The sequence below is a fragment of the Juglans microcarpa x Juglans regia genome, chromosome 3D, assembly GCF_004785595.1.
Source record: "Juglans microcarpa x Juglans regia isolate MS1-56 chromosome 3D, Jm3101_v1.0, whole genome shotgun sequence".
Classification (NCBI taxonomy): Eukaryota; Viridiplantae; Streptophyta; class Magnoliopsida; order Fagales; family Juglandaceae; genus Juglans; species Juglans microcarpa x Juglans regia.
The window spans coordinates 12532715-12555558 of record NC_054598.1 but is presented as its reverse complement, the minus strand read 5'-3'; the positions used below and the strand labels follow the sequence as shown (position 1 = coordinate 12555558).

General features: G+C 36.2%; 1 protein-coding gene across 2 annotated transcripts; it reads right to left on the bottom strand.

Annotated features, from left to right (window-relative positions):
• Nucleotides 1-4760: 4760 nt before the first annotated feature.
• LOC121254000 (polyvinylalcohol dehydrogenase-like) lies at nucleotides 4761-15095 on the bottom strand. Of its 2 annotated transcripts, none has more exons than XM_041153952.1 (4): nucleotides 14743-15095; nucleotides 13080-13519; nucleotides 12344-12947; nucleotides 4761-5299 (listed from the first exon to the last, which is right to left on the bottom strand). In XM_041153952.1, the coding sequence occupies exons 1-4, from the start codon at nucleotides 14833-14835 to the stop codon at nucleotides 4841-4843; spliced, it is 1596 nt and encodes a 531-aa protein (XP_041009886.1). In that variant the 5' UTR covers nucleotides 14836-15095; the 3' UTR covers nucleotides 4761-4840. The 2 variants fall into 2 exon arrangements, with proteins under 2 accessions (XP_041009886.1, XP_041009885.1); XM_041153951.1 differs by lacking the exon at nucleotides 14743-15095 and adding an exon at nucleotides 13657-13952.
• Nucleotides 15096-22844: the final 7749 nt, after the last annotated feature.

Sequence of the window (22844 nt, the reverse complement as noted above, 5' to 3'; positions counted from 1 at the left end):
GCCCTGTTTTTCTGTTGATTACATTCTTCTGAGCTCTTCTATTCATTTTCAGACCTGGCATCGTTTTATTCAGTTTATAATTTCTTTTTTCCAGTCTCTCTCCACATGAGGTTATTCGCTTGCATTGTCAGTCGCTTTCCTTCCAAACTTCTCAAGCCTGATGCCCTATACTGAATCATTTCCAGCAAAGTCTATCCAACTGCCATTTTAGAATCATAGATTGATTTATTTTTCAGTACTTTTAGATTTGGTACATTTGATTCAGCAAAACTGGCTGGGCAATGTTAATTTAACTAGCTTTTGTAATTTTTATCATTATTGTGGGCTTCTTATAATTTCTATATACCAATGCAGGACACAACAATTATGGAGGAGAGAGGTTTTGTTCTGGCTCAGGAGAGGAAAAAATAAGTGTTGGAAAGAAATGGGGCATCAACTAAGACTTTTAGTTGTTGTAATTTGTAAATACTAGGAAAAGGGTCCCTTAGTATACATATTTGGTAATTACTTGTGGGATTTGTCTCTAAATTAGGAATTCTAGGTTGTATATATGTTAAATGCCCGTCCTTTTGTACAGATAATGACATATATATATATATATATATATATATATATATATATATATCAGTGCTTTGGGTTGCCGGAAAAGATATCATAATGTGGTGGCATCGTGACGATGCAACATGTAGAGAACATATTTTGTGCATATGACATATATAGTCTGTTTTTATCATCAAAAGTTATATTCTGTTGTGTGAATGAAAAATAGTTATATATATTATATGCTTTTCATGATCCTTGTCCGTTTCGGGGAATTTGATGAACTAAATTCACACGGAACCAGTTTTTGGAACTAATTTCTAAAGTACAATATTCATGAAGACTTTAAAGTGACAATACTACTAGTGGGTAGTTGATATTTTCTTAAGTCTTTGAATGTGAAGTTTGGTTTATAGCAAGACCAGTGGAAGAATGAGCTGGCAGTTGCACATTGGAGGCATTTTAGTACTATTTTTGGTACGTCAAATTTTGTGATCGGGCGCACACGAAAATTAAAGTATCTATATATCTATATAAATATGCACCATCTGGACCCATATAAATATGCCCCATTTGAAAATCAACTTTTGTGAACATGGTTTTCACTTTCAACCATTCCTGCACAAGCTGTTTCTACTAGAACATTACATAATTCATACAACGTGCTTTTTATATTACATTTATCCGAACCAAGCAAACAATATTACAAAGGTGATAATTCAGTACAAATACAATAATTTTTGCTTTTCCTTTTTCAGATTCTTCGCTATCTCTCTCACTTTTTCTTCCCCTTTTAGAACGGCATACTCACGTTGTAATACATCATCCCACGTCTTCCAGGCCTTATTCTCTTTTAATAACATGTTCTCCACTAACAACTGAAAAATATCCGCCCATATGAAGAATTCACACCACGCATTTCTCTGCACACAGTACGAACTCCCAAATTAATATGACAAAAAGTACAACCCGCAATAGCAAATCGATTAGTTTAATATGACAAATATTAAGTTGCTTTACTGTATTATACTTGGAGCAGGCAAAAAATCTCATTCCAAGATTTTTCTTAGTGTAGGACGTCTTTAGTGGCGTTTTCAAACCACACCAACAAGTTGGTGACTCAATCACAAAATCATTATCTAAAGATGATGATTGAGAAGATGCCATGGTGATTCTGTCAAAGGAAAGACAATTTCAAACACAAGAGTCTGTCTCATTTACAAAATTGAATACATAGTAATATTGCCTAGTGAATGTCTGATTAACTAAGACCATCATCAAATTTAAACATAACTTGATTTCAAGTAACCCAACACTAGCAGCTCATTATCATGTTTATGACAATAATCACACGCTTCCATTAAAGGATACAATACTTATAAAGTTAAAATAATTAATGATGTAGTTAGTCATGGTAAATGTATATCTAAGTACACATTAGTGTTCCCAAATGGATAAAGATGCCAAAAAGAATACAGATTTGGATATTCAAGTTGCAGGGGTTAGTTTTCAGATTGGAAAGTCCAGTTAATTGAAACTTCATTGGCCGTTTATTATGATTTATTTGTATGATTCTATATACAAGTACAAGTAGAGAAGAACAAGTAGTGATGTAAGCCTCCAACCACAAGCGAAAATTAATTTTGAGTAATGGAGAAAACAGAAAGTTTCAGGAAAAGAACAATCACAAGACAAGAAAAGAAAGGTGAGTCTAAATGGACATGCATTTAAAATGTGCCACTTAATAAATTTGGTTAAAGAGACAAAATTTAAGAAGAAGAGTTTTACTCATATCTCATTTCTAGGTTGCTTTCACTGCAATAGCAGAAAATTTGACATTACTAGTCAAACCAGGGGGTTTAACTAATAATTTTTTTTTTGATTGGTAAGGGGGTTTAACTAATAATAGAAAGCCATAATCTAATTTTCTATTAACTAGTGTCAATAAAGTACAACCACATGCATGGTCTATTTCAAAGTAATCAAACCCAACCTAGGTAAGTGAAGAGAACATGCATTTTATTCTAATGAGAGTTGGAAATATTGGGTGCATTCTATCCTGGCTAGTTTTAGTTTATTAAAGAATGTGGAAATAGCTGATTTTGGTTGCTAATTTCAAACAAAATCAGCTTCACAGTGGGAAAGGCCCACCATCAACTTCTGTAATAGCCTAGGTTTAATTTCCTGGTTTTGCTTTGAATGGTTGAAATAGTCTAGATTATTTTTCTGTAACTGGAAAAAATTTATAGTTTTTGCATGAAGATCTCATAGTTTGAAAGAAAAAAAAAATATAGAAGCAGAAGAAGAAGAAGGTGTAAATGAATGATGTATAGGTTAGGTTAGGTGAGTTGAAGTACCTTGAATGTTTCAAGGTACTTCAACTTTTGTACGCACTGTTGTCTTCCTCACCGTCACAAGTGAGAAAAAAAAAACTAAGTATGGGAGGATCCATCGTTTCTGCCATGACAAGGAGAACCAAAGTAATGTGATCCACACAGTTTTGAACAAACCCAACTACAGTCCCATGGTGATGCACTATCCATCGCCTACGTTTGTGATTCAAAGTAATATATGTCCAGTACGGCACATATATTTATATACATGACCAAAATCAAGATATACAACATGCCTAAGAGGTTACATAGCACCACCCTTCCAGTAAAATCTGGTTCGTTTTACCTTTAGCTATTTCCACCTTCAATAATAAATTAAAACTAGCCAGGATAGAATGCAACCTCCAATCTCTACCTAATACTGGCTATGCATCATCTAGAAACAACCCCATTAATTTCTAGCAAAATACCATTAACTTACAGCTCATATAACTAAACCCTAGAGGAAAAAAGATGCTGTAAACACAGAAAAAAAAATAAATGTATGATTAAATCCTAGAATCACAGAGGAAAAAAACGAAATACATGAAAAAGCTTCAAGAAGATTATTTAGAAGAAACTATACATTACCCCTCCCGCAGATCTGAGGGCTTCGCGTTGGTGGATTGAGGGCTTCAATCTGAGTGTGTCGAACATAGAGAGAGAGAGAGAAGAAGAAGAAGAAGAAGAAATCTTAGAGAAGAAGAAGAAGAAACCTTAAAGAATAAGAAAAAATCTTAGAGGAGAAGAAGAAGAAGAAGAAGAAGAAGAAGATATCACCTGCGAGGAGCTTGGGCCTTCGGCGGAGGAACTCAAAATCGCAATGCTGGGCCTCGCTTAGGGTAGAGGAGTCTGGGGGGGGGGGGGGGCGTGGGGGGGAGAATAAGGAAAGAGAAGGGATGGGAGACTACACAGGGAGGGAGGAATTGCAGGGGGTTGGGGGAGAGGAATGAAATGCACGATGAAAGGGCAAATTCAAAATGAAACCGAGTTCGTGCGTTTGGGGGAAGAGGGAAATTGGATGATACGTCATGTGTGTAAATGAGTGCAGCAAACAGTGGCTGCCAAATAGAGTTTTCCTAAACTAAATGATACCTCGTACGTACTTATCTCCTTGCGTAATCTATTGATCGGAAGTGAATACCTTCCTAAGCCTTACTGACAGAAAGTCCACCATTTGGGACATCCAGTTTCCAAAGCACTTGATATACTCACGAATGGTTTAGCCTAGCTAGCTAGCAGAAGTACTTCAAAGGAACGACATTTTTAATTTCTGGATCTCCAATCCAATGGTACTTGGCCGGTAGCAAACATGATCCCAAGCAACTTTGGCTCCTGTTTTAATCAAGTTTCTGTTTTCCCATAGAAAAGCTGATCCACTCGATCTATATTGTTTTGCTTAAAAGTAATGCTATTTATTATAAATTTTGTCATGCATCTAATCAGTTTTGTTATCTCAAGTCACATGACATGGTGATGTGTTATATCTTAATATTACGTTTGGATGTTAAGCTGAGTTAGATTCTTTATGAATAATAATGAGTTAAGATGTGTAGTGAGTTTTATAGGTTCCACGTGTAAAAAAAATCTTGAGTTGAGTCATGTTTAATTATTTACAAATTGTGTGTTTGAATACTAGGCTAAGCTTAAATTTAAACTAACTCAAATGAGTTGAGATGAGCCTATATTCCAAACAAAGCCTATAAAAATACATGGTGATGTGCGACAGCGACCCATTTGTTTATAAAAATAATTAAACTTATTAATTATATATATATATAGCGAAAACTTTATTTTAAGTAGGTCGATCGATCCACATATATATAATATATCTCAACATGATCAAAGGTGACTTAAATCTTGAGGTTTATATATATTATTCTTTGCCTTTAATTTACTGTCTTATTTATTAAGGATCGATGGGACTCTCACTGAACGCAGAAAGCAAAGAGTGAAGTTCCGGTAGTCCATGTGGGGTGGAATCGTGCCAGGCCAATCGAATATCCACTCCCAATATAAGCACATCCGTAACTCACTGCTGCACCCCCGAAGACAGTAGCACCCGTATTATTTGACCACAGGATTTTCCCAGTTTTTGCATCCATCGCATATACCGGACCATTTGGAGCTACAGACCCAGCAAATAGAACTCCATTCGCTAGCGTGACAGGTCCACTGGCAGTCTCATTACTGGGGTTCGCCGTCGACCACAATATTTCTCCAGAATTCGCATCAAGAGCCACCCATGCGCCGGCCGTCGTTGTCTGGTTTGATGGTTGGAGAGTGAAGAGTGTTCTGTTGCTGTTAGCTATGTTTGTGTACACCCTTCTCTCGTCTGTTGCTGCACCCCAATACCCTCCTCCTTCCAATCCACCCGGTCCAGCCAACTGCAAAATTCATGACCACCTTTAGATCAGTTTAGATCTATATAACTGAAAGTTACTCTAAGGCAGGGGATCTGCTTTCACCGTATTTGTTCAATACTATGGAAGAGGTGCTGTCTAGGTTGATTAAGAAGAGATTCGAAGAAGGTAAAATTGGCTCATTTTATCATCCTCGCGGGGCACCTTTGGTGTCTCATTTGCTTTATGCCGATGATTTATTGATATTCTCTAATGGTGAAAAAAGGTCGATGAGGATGCTATTGAAGACATTAGAAATTTATGAGCAGTAGTCGGGGCAGTTAGTCAATAAAGAAAAGTCGGCACTCATTCTTTCCAAGAAAATTTTATTTTGCCGAAGAGCAAGTCTTCTTCATTTGACGGGCTTCCATGAAGGTTCATTTCCGGTAACTTATCTCATTTGGGGGTTCCGCTAGCCTCAGGGAGATTTACAGCTCGTATGTTAGAGCCACTGGTCAGCAAAGTAAGGAAGAAAGTGGCGGGTTGGAAGGCAAAACTATTGTCGCAGGGTGGGCGTTTAATTTCACTTCGTATTGAAGACTGATGCAGTTTTCTATACAAACTATATTTATTTTTCCGCTACTATTAGTCATCTAATTTATTACTCTACTTTGGAACAATATGTTATTAATTGTTGTTTTTCTCAAGATGGCATATAAGATGTATTTTGGTGAACTGTAAACGGCAGAACATCAGAATCAATCAAATAATAGTTGGTTGAAGTTCTCCCTTGTTTTCTTCCCTGCTTTCACTATTTTTCTACAATCTGATTTCTAAAACCAACAATTAGCATCAGAGCACGTTTCGATCTTCTTGGGAAAAATGGTTGCCTTTGGTTCATCCATTTCAATTCTTATTTTTTCTAGTTAAAATTATGACTACTGGAGCATAAAAATGAAGATTTTGTTCTTGTCTCTTGATCTATGGGATGTAATCGAGTCTGAAATTCCTACAGTCAACGAAAGCTCAAGTGGTGGTAGTTCAAATTCAAGTCAAGTCAAGCTGGAAAAACAGAAGGATGCAAAGGCATTATTCACTCTGCAACAAGCTGTAAGTGAATGTATATTTCCAAGACTAATGAGAGCTACAACTTCTAAATAAGCATGGGAAATTTTACAAATTGAGTTTCAAGGAAATAGCAAAGTTAAAACTATTAAGCTTCAAGGGTTGAGAAGGGAGCTTGAGAATCTTAAAATGAAAGATTCTGAAACTGCCAAAGAGTATTGCTCAAAACTCATTGAAGTAGTTAATCAAATGAGGGCTTATGGAAAGGACATAACTGATGAGAGAATCGTACAAAAGATCCTCATTAGTTTAACTGAGAAATATGACTCGATGGTTGCTGCCATTGAAGAATCTCAGGATCTCTCTACACTTTCAGTTAGGAGGAATGAAGCTACAAGCACATGAACAAAAGCTTGATAGGAGGAATGAAGCTACTCTTGAAAATGCATTTCAGTTGAAAGTCAATCTCAAAAATTAGAAGCAAAAGAATTTCAAAAAGGGGTATAAGGGCAAGGCAAAAGATGGAGAGAGTCATTAGAAAAAGTTTGCTACAAAAGGTAATTTTCAACCTTGTGGTATTTGCAAGAAAACTAATCACTTGGAGAAAAATTGCTTTCATCGTAGTAAATCTCAGTGTACAAATTGTAAAAAGTTTGGCCATGAAGAAAAGGATTGTAGGTTTAGAGACAAGAATCAACAAGCAAATTTCACAGAGGATAAGGAAGAGCAGTTGTTTTATGCTTGTCAAGTGGCTGGTGAACAAAAAAGGGAATGGTTTCTCTATAGTGGCTGTAGCAACCACATGACACTGGATTCAAGTCTATTTTCTTGAATTGATGATTCTGTTAAGGTAAAAATCAAACTCGGAAATGGTGATCTGGTGGAGGCAAGTAAGAAAGGCACAGTAGTTTTGGAAACCAAAAGGGGAAGCAGATTTATAAATGATGTGTTGCTAGTTCCAAGCCTTGATCAAAGTCTGCTAAGTGTTGGACAGATGATGCAAAATGGATACTCCCTTCACTTTGAAGATGATCAGTGCACTATTTATGATATAAAGAACAACAATCATGTGGTGGCTGAAGTGAAGATGGGAAATGGGAGAAACTTTCCTATTTATTGGCAATACCCGAAGGCTCTTGTGGTTAAAAATGATGAAACTACCTTAAGGTTTGGACATTATAACCTTAATGCACTAAGGTTGTTAAATAAAAAAAATATGATGAGAAACTTACCTCTTCTGGATCAGAATATGGCCATGTGTGAAGGTTGCATGTTGGGGAAACAACATAGAGAATCCTTTCCAAAAGGAGAAGCATAGAGAGCCAAAACAGTTTTGAAACTTGTGCATACAGATTTATGTGGTCTTATGAGAACTCCTTCACAAAGTCAAAACAGGTACTTCATCTTGTTTATTGATGATTTTTCTAGAATGACTTGGGTGTACTTTCTCAAAGAAAAATCAGAAGCATTTGAAATTTTTAAGAAATTTAAATTGCTTGTTGAGAACCAAAGTGGTAGAAAACTCAAAACTTTGAGAAGTGATGGAGGCACTGAGTTTAACTCTAAAAAGTTTGATGAGTTTTGCAAAAATGAAGGGTTGGAACACTAGTTGACTGTTGCATATACTCCACAACAAAATGGAGTCTCGGAAAGGAAAAATAGGACTGTCATGGAGATGGCCAGGTCTATGCTAATGGCAAAAGGACTTCCGAAAAAATTTTGTGCTGAGGCTGTTAACACAGCTGTGTATCTCCTGAATAGATGTCCTACAAAACCTACAAAAAATTTAACTCCCATTGAAGCTTGGAGTGGGATCAAACCTATTGCTAAGCATCTGAAAGTTTTTGGATGCATTTGTTATATGCATATCCCTGAACAAAAAAGACACAAGTTGGAAGAAAAGTCAGCAAAGGGAGTCTTACTTGGATATAGCTCTCAATCCAAAGGATATAGGGTCTTCAACTTAAAATCACAGCAGCTGGTTACAAGTAGGGATGTGGTGTTTGATGAGTATTCAACTTGGAATTGGGAGAAAGCTGAAGAATTAACTCAGCCACTTACCATACCAGTAATTGAAGAACCTGAGACAAGAATGGAAAATGATGATGACAGTCAACCAGCAACTCCAACTTTAGAACAAAGGGTTGACAGTAACCTTGAGTTCTCAGATCAGTCTACTCCTGAAACAACCTCCAGGAAGGCTGAGACCTTTGAATGAAATCTATGAATCTTGCAATTATATGTCTTTAGAACCTAAAAGCTTTGCAGCAGCTGTAAAAGAATCAGTTTGGGTTGATGCAATGAAGGAGGAGATTAAGATGATTGAAAAGAACAATACTTGGGAGCTTGTTCCTTGTCCTGATAGCAAAGAAATCATTGGAGTTAAATGGATTTACAAAAGGAAGCTTAATCCTGATGGTTCATTAAAAAAATGCAAAGCAAGATTAGTTGCTAAAGTGTACTCACAGCAGGCTGGAATCTATTTCAATGAAACCTATGCTCCTGTGGCAAGATTAGATAATATAAGAACTGTTTGTGCACTTGCTGCTCAAAGAAGTTGGAAGATCTCTCAACTTGATGTTAAATCAGCTTTCCTCAATGGAGAACTTGAAGAGAAAATGTAGGTGGAGCAACCCGAGGGTTTTAACAAGGAAGATGGCAGGGTGCTTAAATTAAAAAAGGCTTTATATGGGCTTAAACAAGCACCTAGAGCATGGTATAGCAAGATCGATGGTTACTTTGGTGAACAAGGCTTCAAGAAAAGTGTGCGTGAACCTACACTTTATGTTCAAATCAAAGGTAAAAATCTGCTCATAGTCTCCTTATATGTTGATGATTTAATCATAACTAGAAATGACTCAAAGATGATTGAAGAATTCAAGCAAGAGATGATGAAGTCTTTTGAAATGAGTGACTTGGGTTTAATGCATTATTTTCTTGGTATGGAAGTATGTCAAGATGATGGCATCTTCATTTCTCAAAAGAAGTATGCTGAAGATTTACTTAAGAGGTTCAATATGGCTGATTGCAAACCAACGGCAACTCCTCTAATTGCAAATAAAAAACTTAAAAAAGAAGATGGGGAAAAATTAACTGATGGGGCTTCTTACAGAAGCTTGATTGGCAGCTTGCTATATCTCACTTCTACTCGACCTGATCTCATGTTTGCTACAAGCATGTTGTCAAGGTTCATGCAAAATCCCAGTCAAGTGCATTTTGGTGATGCAAAAAGAGTGTTGAGATATGTTCAAGGAACTTTGAAGTATGGTATTTCTTTCAAACCGTGTTCTTATTCAAAATTAATTGGGTTCACTGACAGTGATTGGGCTGGTTCTATTGATGATATGAAGAGTATATCATGCTATTGTTTTAATTTGGGATCTAGAATTTTCTCATGGGGTTCAAAAAAACAAGGTTCCGTGGCTCAATCTACAGTAGAAGCAGAGTATGTTGCTGCTGCTACCAATGCTATAAATCAAGCTATATGGCTGACTAGAATTCTTGAAGATATGGGAGCAAAGCAACAACTTCCAGTTGAGATTTTCTGTGATAATAAATCAGCAATTGCAATGGAAAAAAATCCAGTTTATCATAGCCAAACCAAGCACATTGCTATTAAGTATCATTATCTTAGAGAAGTAATTACTAATGGAGATGTTGAGTTGAAGTATTGCAAGTCAGAAGAACAATTGGCTGATATCTTTACAAAGGCACTTCCTAGAGACAAATTTCAGAAGCTGCGTTTGATGCTTGGAGTTGAAGAAAATGCATCAAGGAGGAGTATTGAAGACTGATGCAGTTTTCTATACAAACTATATTTATTTTTCTGCTACTATTAGTCATCTAATTTATTACTCTGCTTTGAAAAAATATGTTATTAATTGTTATTTTTCTCAAGATGGCATATAAGATGTATTTTGGTGAACTGTAAACGGCAGAACATCATAATCAATCAAATAATAGTTGGTTGAAGTTCTCCCCTGTTTTCTTCCCTGCTTTCACTATTTTTCTGCAATCTGATTTCTAAAACCAACACTTCGGCATGTGCTCTCAAGCATGGCAACGCATTCGCTTGCTGTTTTGAATGTGCTGCGTATTACTCTGGCCAAGCTAAATTCAATCCTCTCCTCGTTTTTTCGGGGAGAAGCAAATGGTAAGGGGCGGAAGAAATGGTATGCATGGTCCAAGCTGTGCAAACCTGTTAAGGAGGGGGGATAGGTCTGCGGGACTTTTTTGAGGTCCAACGAGCTCTACACGTGAAGTTTGCATGGAAACTACTTTCTTCGGACAACTTATGGACTAAATTTCTCAGAGCTAAATATGTTAAGAAAGAGCGCCTTGCACTATGTGAAAAAAAGCCTTCGGACTCAAGGTTCTGGAAGGCAATTTTGGAGGTTCTTCCTGAGGTGGTGATTAATATGAAGGTATGTATTAGGGAGCGAAAAGCTTCTTTCTGGATTGACAGGTTGCTGGCGAATGGCCCCCTTTTGTGAATCAGCAACCCTTGAGAATCCGAGACTCAAAGTTAAAGATTGTTGGATAGATGGGGAATGGGATGTAAACTTGCTACACTATCTGGTTGGTCCTACTAAATCGGTTGAAATCGTAAATGAGGTGGGAGGATATAGACGTGGCGTGGCTTGGATTTAAGGGTGTGGAAGCCTAGCAGAGATGGGGTATTCACTACGGCTTCGGCATGGGAAGTCTCCAGGGTGCGAAATGATGAGGCACCATGGGCGGAGTGGCTTTGGCAGAAGAACCTCCCGAAAAAAGCTGCAATCTGTATATGGAAAGCAAGGTTTAATTATTTGCCGGTGGATGAACGCATTCGTTCCCTTGGAATCCCTTTAGTTTCAAGATTTGATTGTTGTGTAGATAGGAAGGTGGAAACCTTGGATCATATTTTTAGCATGGGAGAGTTGGCGAGAGAAGTCTGGAAGAGGGCTGCACTGGCTCTGGGAGTAAATTGCTTGGGGTAGTTTACTTGGTGGGGCAGAGTGACCATGTGGTATAGTTGTGCCAAAAAGTCATCGCAAAGGAGCGTGTTAATTGGCTTGGTGTTGGGCTTGATTGTTTGGAGATTATGGGCGAGAAGATGCAAGGCCCGAATGGAGGGAGTTTTGGGCTAGTGGACTCAGTGTGGCTATCTATTAAATACTGGTTGAGGACCATTTCTGATTCTCTCATGCAGGTGTCAGCTCTATCTCGTGCGGATAGGAAATTACTGGAAGAATTGCAAGTCCTAATTTGCGCTATCAAGAGCAGGTTGCCTAGGTTGATTCGGTGGAAAAGACCAGCTGCAGGGTGGGTGAAGCTTAACATAGATGGTAGTTGTTGAGGCAATCCCAAGACTTGTGGTGGAGGAGGGGTGATTAGAGATGACGATGGCCGTTTCTTAGCTGGGTTCTCAGAAAACTATGGATTCGGTACTAACACAGAAGCTGAGTTGAGAGCTTTACTAGGTGGGGTGCGTCTGTGTCAATCTTTGGGATACTCACAAGTAGAGATTGAAGGGGACTCGGCAGTGTTTATAAAATGGGTACAAAGGCACGTTTGCACCGTGTGGTACCTGTGGGATTTTTGGGATGAATTGCAGGTGGCGCTTTCGTCGATCTCTTACTCAATCTCGCATCAGTTCTGGAGGCCAATGAAACGGCAGATTACTTGGCTAGGGAAGGAGAGGCTGGGTTTGTGTTGAGGTTTGTTGGTGGGGCTTCGATCCCACGGCGAGTAAAGGGGTGCTTCGAATGGACAGATTGGGTTTGCCTTCGTTTAGAGTCTAGACTCTAGAGGCTAGCTGTTTTAATTGGCTGTTAGAGTGTTTCTATTATGTTTGACAAGTTTTTGGTTTCGGGAGTCCCTCTTTGGTCTAGAGAGTCTGAACTGTTGAAGCTTATTTTAAATAAAGTTTGAAGGTTTTATTAAAAAAAAAAAAAAAAAAAAAATGAAAGTTACTCGTTCTACACATTTGCTACAATGTAAAACAGCGAACTTTAATATCCACTATTTGGATTAGAATCATACCTTAAACCAGACTATGTTGCCATTATCGCGGTCTAGAGCCCATGCAAACCCACTTTTCTGCACGGCAACCGCAACGTCACGTTTCGTTCCATTAGCATCTATGCTAAGAAGCATGGGAGCCGCGCTAAAGTCGGCATCTAAGTTAGGCCCTGGCGGACAATCAGGGTTATTAGGGGTTAGACATGCGAAATAGAATACGTCATAGCCCCCAAGTTGGCTGGACCAAACGATCCTCCCGGAATCCAACTCCAAGGCCAAAATTGAATTGTAATGGATATCTTCCCCAATGCACTGATCAGGTTGACTAGGTTTTGTTGTCTGATTGTTCTGCTTCGCTTGACACTCTGCCACCTCGGGTGGAGTTGTGTAAAGTTGCCCCGTTCCTACATAAACATGTTTCCTCTTTACGTCGATGGAAGGGCTGCTTCCCCATATAGCAGCACCTGAATAACCTCCTAATTTCCCACCGTTATCGGGAAGCATGTAGGTCCGCCAAACGACTCTACCGGTTTGAATATCAAGCTTCGCCAAGCTGCCTCCGAATGTGCAACATTGATTTGCTGGTAATCCTACTTCCAGTGATGAGACCCCAACATAGAATGCCCTGAACAAAAGAACTAATTATGAAATGAAAGCTATTTAAAACCAATATTATTGAAGCTGGTTATTATTTATAAATATGAATGTAAATAATTATTAATATATTTCAATGGTTGAGTACTAGCTAGCTAGGTACCCCCTGTGAGCTGTGCCAGACATGGTGATCTGTGATCGAGGACGCGAATCAAGTTGGGTCAACCAAAGGCGCCTCCCATCTGATCGATCCAGAGCAATCACAACAGCCGGTCCATAAATTCCAACAATCAAAAGGTTACCGTATATCGTCGGCGTCGATCTCGATACGGTTACGTTTACTACGATTCCGGTGCCAGCCATTCCGGTTAATTTAGTAAGGTTCTGCCTCCATATCAATGCACCATTGAAAGCATTAACAGCATACAAATATCCATTCCATGATGGGAAATAGACCGCACCATTGGCCACTGAGGGTGTCGCAGATATGTCTTTACCGGCGAAGAATGTCCATTTCAGCCGCATTTTTGACATTTTCTTCGGGTTGATAACTTCTTCATATGCGTGCCTCCGATTTGTAAGATCTCCCCCGTGATTGAGCCACTGAAAATATATATATATATATATATGTCAAAACCGTTAGCTTAATTAGATTTAATTGCATGAGAATACGTGAAAAAAAGAGAAAATTCTTCTAAAAACATTATATAAATGGACGTTGAAAGAAAAGCGATGCTCACAACTGCGACTGTGTTCTCCACTAGTGTAAATGAACATAATACTATTATAACAAGGCTACAGATGATGCGGTGATCATTATGGGCTCGAATATTGAAAGCCATGACTATAGAAATGTTAATGTTTAACCTGCGTGCAAAGGTTATGGATGGAGATCAAGTTATGTGACTATCTAGCTTAATTTATAGCACTTTCAGCAAATTGTGAAGAGATGTGGGTGGATGAAGATGATCAGTTTCGTGTGGCAAAAGCCACAGCTAGCTACGCATGCAGCTAGCTAGCTAGCACATTATTCCGAAGGTTGGTTTCACGCTTACTGTGCAACCTTCTTGACAAAGTCCAGCGTTTTACATGATGTAATAGTGCATCGAGTCACAGGCGGTTATTTTGGCACTTTCCTTGAAGCATTAAACGCGCTTGTGGGCGGACTTCTTTGCCTTTCTTTGTTTATTTATTTTTTTACCGGGGGTGTTGGTTTTCTAGCTAGCTAGTAACCTCTACGCGTGGGAAAGCCAGCTGACTATAGTGATCTATATATAGATGGCATGACATATATTGAACGTACGGGCTGAGTAAAATATTTGAGATTCGAAAAGGTCACTTTTTTTTTTTTTTTTCTTACCTGAGATAACATCTATCCAATAAAATTGTTTATTTAGGGAAAGAAAATTATCTATTTGGGGAGAAAATTTAGGGTCAATTGAATTGTTCCAATGTCATGATTTCTTGATAAGAGAATGCCATTTTCATGATTTTTTGTACTCTTGATTTCGGCCAATGGGCCATAAGACTGTTCATCTGAGTTGAATTTTTTTAATCCGATTTGAAAAAATTCGAGACCGGAATCTGAATACCAAATTTTAAACCCGAAACCCAGATTTACAATCAGTATCCGGTTTTATTATTATTATTATTTTATTTGTTCAATTTGAATGTTTTGACAAAAACATTTTGCATGGAAATCCAATAATCCTCCGAGCCCCATAAAGAATAGCCCATTTAACTCTTTTTATAATAATATCTTAGCGATAAAATCTCTTCTAAAAAACTTCCTCCCCATCAATAAGGATTTGATCATTTGTTCTAACCTGTAAAATGGAGGGAAGAATCCCTCTCTCACTTGTATCTAAATTGCTATGTCTCTTGGATCTTATGGAGGCAATCCCTTGACCTCTCAACATTTCTTGCTTTGTTGATCAAGGCATCTCTTACGGGATTAAAATGGTTCTAAATTTCCCATCTTCACTAAACCTCTCTCGTGAAGATAATTGCAGGTTCCAATTGTTTGCTATCTTGGTTGTAAGTGGGATCGAGTGAGAGCTAGAGAGAGAAGGAAGAAAAAGAAACTAATCATTGGCTAGACAAGACAGCGACAGGCGCGGTAGTAGGCAAATGGCTTGTGGAGGGCAACATTTTCAAATACAAAGAAGAGAGAGACAGGCTATCCGACTGGGAGGAGGAAAACATAAGGGGGGAGGGGTTTAGGGCTTATGCTACAAAACACATCGTTTTGGTGTTTTTTGTTTTCAATGGTGAGCTTTTGCGGCGATTTAATGTTGTCGCAAATAGTTATATACTAATTACCCACTGCAAACAGTTAAATAACCACAAGTAGTTAAATATTATGCAACACATTTTACAACAAACAAATATCGTCGTAAGAGACACAAAATGTGTTAGAATTGATTTTTTCGGTCAATATTATTTGCGGAGACATGTTCTTACCACAAAAAGAAGTTTTTAGTGATAAATTCGTACTTTTTTTCTTTTTCTAATCAAGCAAATTATATAAGAAAGAAAGAAACAAAGTTTAAGGAAGATCCTTTCCACTATCAATATACAAAAAACATCTAAGAATTTTATCTAAGGGTAGGCTTCCAAAAACATGATTGGTAACTGCCCATTAGGCAACTGAGTGCGCACATCGATTTTGGGGTCGATGTATTTTAGCAAATTTTCAGTCTTGATGAAGATTGGCTATGTGTTGAATGTCCCCAATAATTGTTGAAATTTTCTAGAATGAAGGGGTATTTGGGCTTTCAATTGATGTAATCACTGATTGGGAATGTCCTTCTATTATTGCAAGTCTTTGAGTTAAAGCCATATTGGTTGCGAGCAGCGTTGCTTGTGCTTCTACAATTAAAGGAATAGTGGTTTGTACTTTTTCTATTTTGATGCCCAGAATATCACCACTATGATTTCTTTGAATTGCTGAAACTACTGAAAATTGATCAAACTTAGATAGTTTGGTGGAGGCGGATACCATATATCTTCTTTGCTTCGTTGTTCCATTTTTCCTTTCCACGCTTCTTTATAGTCTTCATAGATGTGCTTGATCTGAATATTTACCTCCTCAATTGAAAAAGAAGTGTGATTATGAATGATTTCATTTCACTTCCTCCAAATAAAGTCTATCATGATGACTGCAAATAGTTGGAAGTGGTGTCTTTCCTCTTTTCGAAGTCTTAGCTCTTTTCCCAGATAGATAACCATTCGAATCCAGTCTGATATAGATGCTATTGGCAAATTTGCAAGGTTTAAAGGCCAACTATTCTGTTGCCATAGAATTCTGTTGATTGGGCATTCAACAAAGAGGTGCATCAGAGTTTCTTTCTCATGGTTGCAAAATACACATTCTTCTGTTTCTTGGAGCCAAGTCTTGTTCTAGTAGGTAGAATATTCCAAAGAAGTTTTCAAATCAATAATTTATGACGATCATGGATTTTAAGACTTCACATTGACTTGAAAAGTGCTATTGAGGGGTTTTGCTGAATTGGAACTTGATCTAGCATTGTTGCTTGATACGTAGATTTAACTAAATATTTCCCACTGTGGTTTAAAGTCCAAACGACTTTGTCCTACTCATCTGTTCGTATTGGTAGTGAGATTTTTTGTATTTCTGACATGCTCCTGATTAAAAAATCTCGTATTTTTGGCACATCCCAAATCTGAGGGTATATTTATATGAGATCTGAAATTGTAATATTTGGATGTTGAAGATCCAAACCTTAGATTGGCTGTGGTTTGAAATTAATCAGAGAAAGAATTCATGGGTCCTGCCAGATATTTACCGATTCTCCATTGTAAATTTGGAAACATTGACCTTTTCTGAGCAAATCTTTTGTTTTAAGAATTCCTTTCCACATAGAGGAATCTGGTGCTTTCTGTGTAGCTTCCCAAAATATTGTATTCTTCAGATACTTAGCAGTTAGAATTGGGTGCCACAGGCCATTTCTAGGTTTGCTTAATTCCTAGCCTATTTTTGCTAGCATGGCTTGATTAATCTTTTCCATCAATCTGATACCAAGGGCACATTCTTTCTTCGGTTGACAGATAGATTTTCAGGATTTAGTGTCAAATTATGAGTTTTATCTTTCGAGAATCCCCACCAAAAATTTTTGAAAGCCGTATCTAGAGATTTGAATACTGATTGTGGCAGTTGAAAAGTAGTCATATGATATATTGGTATCGTTCTTACCACAGATTTTATGAGCATGGTTCTGCCTGCCTGGGCAAGTAGCTTTGACTTACAGCCTTCTTGCCAGTTTTTTCTCCACTTTGCTCAACATATCACTGTAATTTTCTTTTTCGCTTCTACTGAAGGACGTATGTAATCCCATATATTTTATTCTAGCTGATGTTTCTTTGTACGACAAACACTGAAAAATAGATGTTCCTGTTGCCTGCTTGTGTTTCTAGTGATAAACATTTAAGATTTGCTCAAATTGATTTTCTATCCTAACCAACTTTGATATTTTGCAAGACTCTCTGATATATTTTGAGCATTTCTTTCCGTGGCCTTTGCAAAAATAATAGTGTCATTTGTAAATAATAAGTGTGAGACTGATAGGGCGATGTGATGAATTCATACTTTCTGGAAATTAATTGACGAAAATGTAAAAAATTAACTTTTTACATCCAAGATTAACTCTCGCAAAAGAAGTTGGTCGCAAAAACTTATATATGTTGTAGTGAGATTTGCTTTTTGCGACTCAAATAACATATTCGGAAGCATTTCCCGCATTCAAGTTACTCCATGCTTATTGGGTTTTTACAGTGGCAAAACCCTCCTCATTCATTCATGCTTGGAATTCTTTCCTTTGATTTCCCATGTCTCAAACTTTGTATCTCTTTGTATGCTTGATCATCAATATTACTTTCTTAAAAAACTATTTTTTTACTGGATAGACATTAAACTATTTAATTTAGACATTTAGTGATCTTCTTGTATCAGTATCAGGCTTTAGAATTAGTTTGTTTATATTTTAAATTTAAAACTATATATAAAAATAGACACATAAAATTATAACTTGTATAATAGTTATTGTTTATTTAAAATATTAATATAAATAATAAATAGCTTAAAGTTCATTATAATATGCATCATCTATCTCTCTTTTATATATTTGGAAGGGAATTTGCATTCTTTTTATATTTGGAAGGAGATTTGGGAAGTTAGTAATTCCATTTTAAAGGATGGTCGCAGGTGGCGTGTGGGGAATGAAATGAATATAAGAGTTTTTAAGGATCTTTGACTACTGAGAATTAACCTGTCAAATGTTGATTGTTTTGATTATTCAAATGTTGATGCATATATGAGGGTTAGTTCTTTGATAGATAAGAACACAAGATGGTGGAATGTTAACAGCTTAAGAGCTCTCTTCAATCCAAATGAGGAGAGCCAAATTTTGTAACTCATGCCGTTTGGTTTGATAAAAGCAATCTCTTGTAAGAACTTGTTTATTGATTCAATGAATGACTTGTTGATTACACTGAAATGTGAAGGACTGTGTTGAGTATAAACAAAATGAGTATAATGTTTAGATCTAATTCTACTATTAGTTCTAGGTCGTCGGTACCACCTAACGTTATTAATGAAGAATATTGTGCTTTTGAAGAAACTTCTCCAAGTGATTTCAACCAATGGAATATCCCAAAAATTGATTCAAACTCAATTTATCGAACCTCTTGGTTCAATCTACTTTTAAAACTTCTTTTAATGTTAAAGCAGTTGAACAAACTTATACTATTTCAAAATCCCAAGAAAAATGTTGTCTGTTTACTAAAGTCTTGATTCAAGATTTCTTGAAAAAAGGCTACAAATACTTGCATATTGGTTCTGTTCAAGTTGCTTTCAAACATTTAACAGGGAAAGGCATCAACGCATCTGTTTTACTTTGTTTACGAGATGCTAGATTCAACAAGTTTGAAACCAGTATTCTTGGAATGATTCAGTCCTCTTTGTTTGGAAGACCAGTTCATTTTGATTGTTTTCCTAATTTAACTCTTGCTTTGGATGATAATAATATTCTCAAAGCTTTAACTTTGAATATTTTAACATCTGGCTATGACATGCTAGAAGGAAGCAAACCACTTGCTCTTGTTTATCGGATTTACTATCGTCTTTTAAAAATAAATTTAAATCCAAAAACTATTTCAAAACCAACTACGGGAAAGACTCTCTTAATCTAGAGTTCTACCCTAGATGCGAACATTCAAGTTCCAAAGATGGTTTATTGGAAAGATATTTCTCTTCTCAATGAATTGACTTTAGAACATGAAGTCCCTCCTATTAAAACTATTTCAGATGATTGTACTTTGGACTACATCCAACAATATTTGGTTGAAACTGTTAAAATTAATTTTGATCAAGCTCCTACCTTAAGAAGAAATTCTTTTGCCGGATCTTGATCTTCTTTTGTTGGTTCTGTTTCTGACAATCCAGTAAAAAGATATCAAAATCTCAAACAATTTCTGGAAGATTCAGTTAAAACAGCCTAACCGGTTAATCCTGATTTAAAACTAAAAGGAATTTCAACATCATCTCAGGTTACTTCTGCTTATTATTCTACCAAGGATACTGAAACATCCAAGGATAAGTCCGTAAAGGAAGAAGTTGATAAAGAAGAAGATACTTCATCTTTATCTCCTACAGCTTCAAATATGGCTGCTCCTGTTGCACCTATTCATCACAGCCTTACTGTAATAAATAGGCCTTTTAAGTTTGATTTAGGTGTTCTTGTTAATGAATACAGTTCAAAAGAAAACCATGATAAGCGAAAGACCTATCATGCTACTTTTTCTTCTTCTGAAAAATTACGTGTTAAAAGAAAATGGAAAGAAAAGATGAATGACCTGCAAAGGCACATACTTTTATTCGATTTTGTTGAAAACTATTATGTTTCAAAAATTAGTTTAAATATTGTTAAAAATGATTTTGTCAAGAAAGAAGACAAAATGGTGATTCAATCGTGTCACTCGTCTTTGGAGGCAATCCTTGTTTCGCACAAAGGATTTGAAGTAACTGCTGTTCCTTTTAAGATTCCTGAAACTGTGTCCAAAGATCCAAAGAAGACAAGATTTTAAAAGAAACAAGAAAAATTATTCACCAAAATAATTTTGTAAATCTTGCTCTTTATATTATCGGACATAATTGGATAGAATCGAAGAAAAAGCAGAAAAACCTATTTTTGCTTCAGTCCCTATTTCAACAACCATTGAAAATCCTTTGGTTTTCCCTAAAGATTAGCCAAAGAAGAATTCAAAAATTATTGAAAAACCTTTGATGATTTTACCATAGAGTCGGCCTAAAATCGATTTCAAAAACCCACAGGCCAAGACCATTGATAAAATTGATCAAATGCTTGCTGATCTTAAAAAAGAACAACCTTCTACTAGTGCTCTAACCAGCAACGAAAGAGAAGTTGTTCTTGTTGAAACCATAGAAGAATCATCTGATAGTGATTCATCTGTTGCTAAGGATATTGATCTTCTTGAAAAGAATTTTTAAAATTTTGATTTAAAACCTGAAATAGCCAGATTCTCTTCAAAAGGACCCAAACCAATGAGTCTGACGAAGAACTAGTATTCCAGACCTACTCCTCCTAATTTACAATTTGAAGAAAAAAGTTTTTTTCAATCTTCTTACTCTGTAAACAAGATTTACGAATGGAATATTGATGGATTATCTAAATAAGGAATTCTCAATACCATGAGTAAAATGTATTTAGTTGCAAATGCTTATATTAACAATAACATCAAGCAACTTGATATTGTTATTATTTTAATACAAAGTTTTTATGGAGTACTTCCTTATTGGTGGGATAAGCACCTCACTGATGAGGCTAAAGAAACCATTCAGAACACTGTTAAGCATAATGATGAAGGGTTACCTATTTTTGACGACACTATAGGAATGACACATCCTGATGGTGTTAATACTTTGATCTACACTATTCTTAAACATTTTATGGGAACTCCCTCCAACATCACTAATCGTATTAGTGATCAGTTGAATAATTTATGATACCATCAAATGTCTGATTTGTCAAACTAGTTATCCCAAATGATTTTCAAGAGTCACTATTATTGTTTACCATGAATTTCAATTTTTAGTTGTTGCTATGATTGATTCCGGATCGGATATGAATTATATCCAAGAAGGACTAATACCTAGTAAATATTTTAAAAAATCTATTGAAAGATTATTCTCGGCAAATGGATCTCAGATGAGATCAATTATGAGCTTAATATTACTCATGTTTGCCAAGATAATACCTGTTTTAAAATTCTTTCTGTTTTAGTCAGAAATATGTCTGATAAAGTAATTTTGAGAATTCATTTTATTTCCTCTTTATATCCCTTTTTGACTGAAAAGGACGGTATCACTATTGATCCTTTTGGACAAAAAGTCAAATTTAAATTTGCTTCACGATTTGAAATTGATACAGATAAAAGTCTGAAATCTTTGCTTTCTGCAAAAACCAAACATTTGAATTTCCTTCAACATGAAATCAAATATAATAAGGTTTCAGAACAATTATCTAGTACTTTACTATAATCCAAAATTGATGATTTTAACAAACGTTTAAATTCTGATATTTGTTCTGATTTACCAAATGCTTTTTGGAATAGGAAGAAACATGTTGTTACTCTTCCTTATATCAAAAATTTTAATGAAAAGGATATTCCAACTAAAACTCGACCTATTCAAATGAATAGTGAGATTTTAGAATTTTGCAAAAAAGAAATCACTGATCTACCCAATAAAAATATAATTAGGCATAGTCGGTCTCCTTGGTCCTGTACAACCTTTTATGTTCGGAAAAATGTTGAGGTTGAGAGAGGGACCCCTCGTCTGGTTATTAATTACAAATGTTTGAACAAAATCTTAGAATGGATTAGGTACCCTATCCCCAACAAAAATGACTTGATTCATCGGTTAAGTGATGCTTTTGTCTTTTCTAAATTTGACCTAAAATCAGAATTTTGGCAAATCCAGATAGAAGAGTCAGACCGGTATAAGACTGCTTTCAATTGGACATTACGAGTGGAATGTGATGCCTTTTGGCCTAAAAAATGCCTCTAGTAAATTCCAAAACATCATGAATGACATTTTTAACTCTTTCACCTATTTCACCATTGTCTATATTGAAGATGTACTCATATTCTCCAAATCTATTGATGAACACTTGAAACATTTGAATTCGTTTCTAGATATCATTAGACTAAATGGTCTTGTTGTTTCAGCTAAGAAAATCAAATTGTTTCAGACCAAGATTCGATTCATTGGTTATGACATCTCTAAAAGTAAAATCAGACCCATTAATCGGGCCATTGAATTTGCTGACCAATTTTCAGATGTCATTCTTGACAAAAACCAGTTACAAAGATTTCTTGGTTCTCTTAATTATGTTGCTGAATTCTACCAAGATATGAGGAAACAGTGACGTCCTTTGTTTCAACGACTACAGAAAAATCCTCCTCCTTGGTCAAAAGTTCATACTAACATTGTTAAACAAATTAAGGCACATGTCAAAACTCTTCCGTGCCTTGGCATTCCTATTACTGATTCATTTAAAATTGTTGAAACAGACGCCTCTAACAATGGTTATGGTGGCATTCTGAAACAAATTGTTTTGTCAAACTCTTATGAACAAATAGTTCGCTTCCATTCTGGAGTCTGGAACCCTGCACAGAGTAATTATAGTACTATTAAAAAAGAAATTATATCTATAGTACTATTTATTTCTAAATTGTAAAGTGATTTGCTTAATAAGAAGTTCTTACTAAGAATTGATTGCAAAAGTGCTAAATATGTATTTGAAAAAGATGTTAAAAACATTGCATCAAAATATATTTTTGCACGATGGCAAGCTATTTTAAGTATTTTTTATTTTGATATTGAATA

Excerpts from the sequence above, each read along its gene's own strand:
- LOC121254000 (XM_041153951.1), bottom strand. The coding sequence starts at position 13,758 with ATGGCTTTCAATATTCGAGCCCATAATGATCACCGCATCATCTGTAGC. Across the intron at positions 13,520-13,656 it reads TGGAGAACACAGTCGCAGTT|TGGCTCAATCACGGGGGAGA; the intron begins GTGAGCATCGCT and ends ATATATTTTCAG. Across the intron at positions 5,300-12,343 it reads GCAACATAGTCTGGTTTAAG|TTGGCTGGACCGGGTGGATT; the intron begins GTATGATTCTAA and ends TGAATTTTGCAG.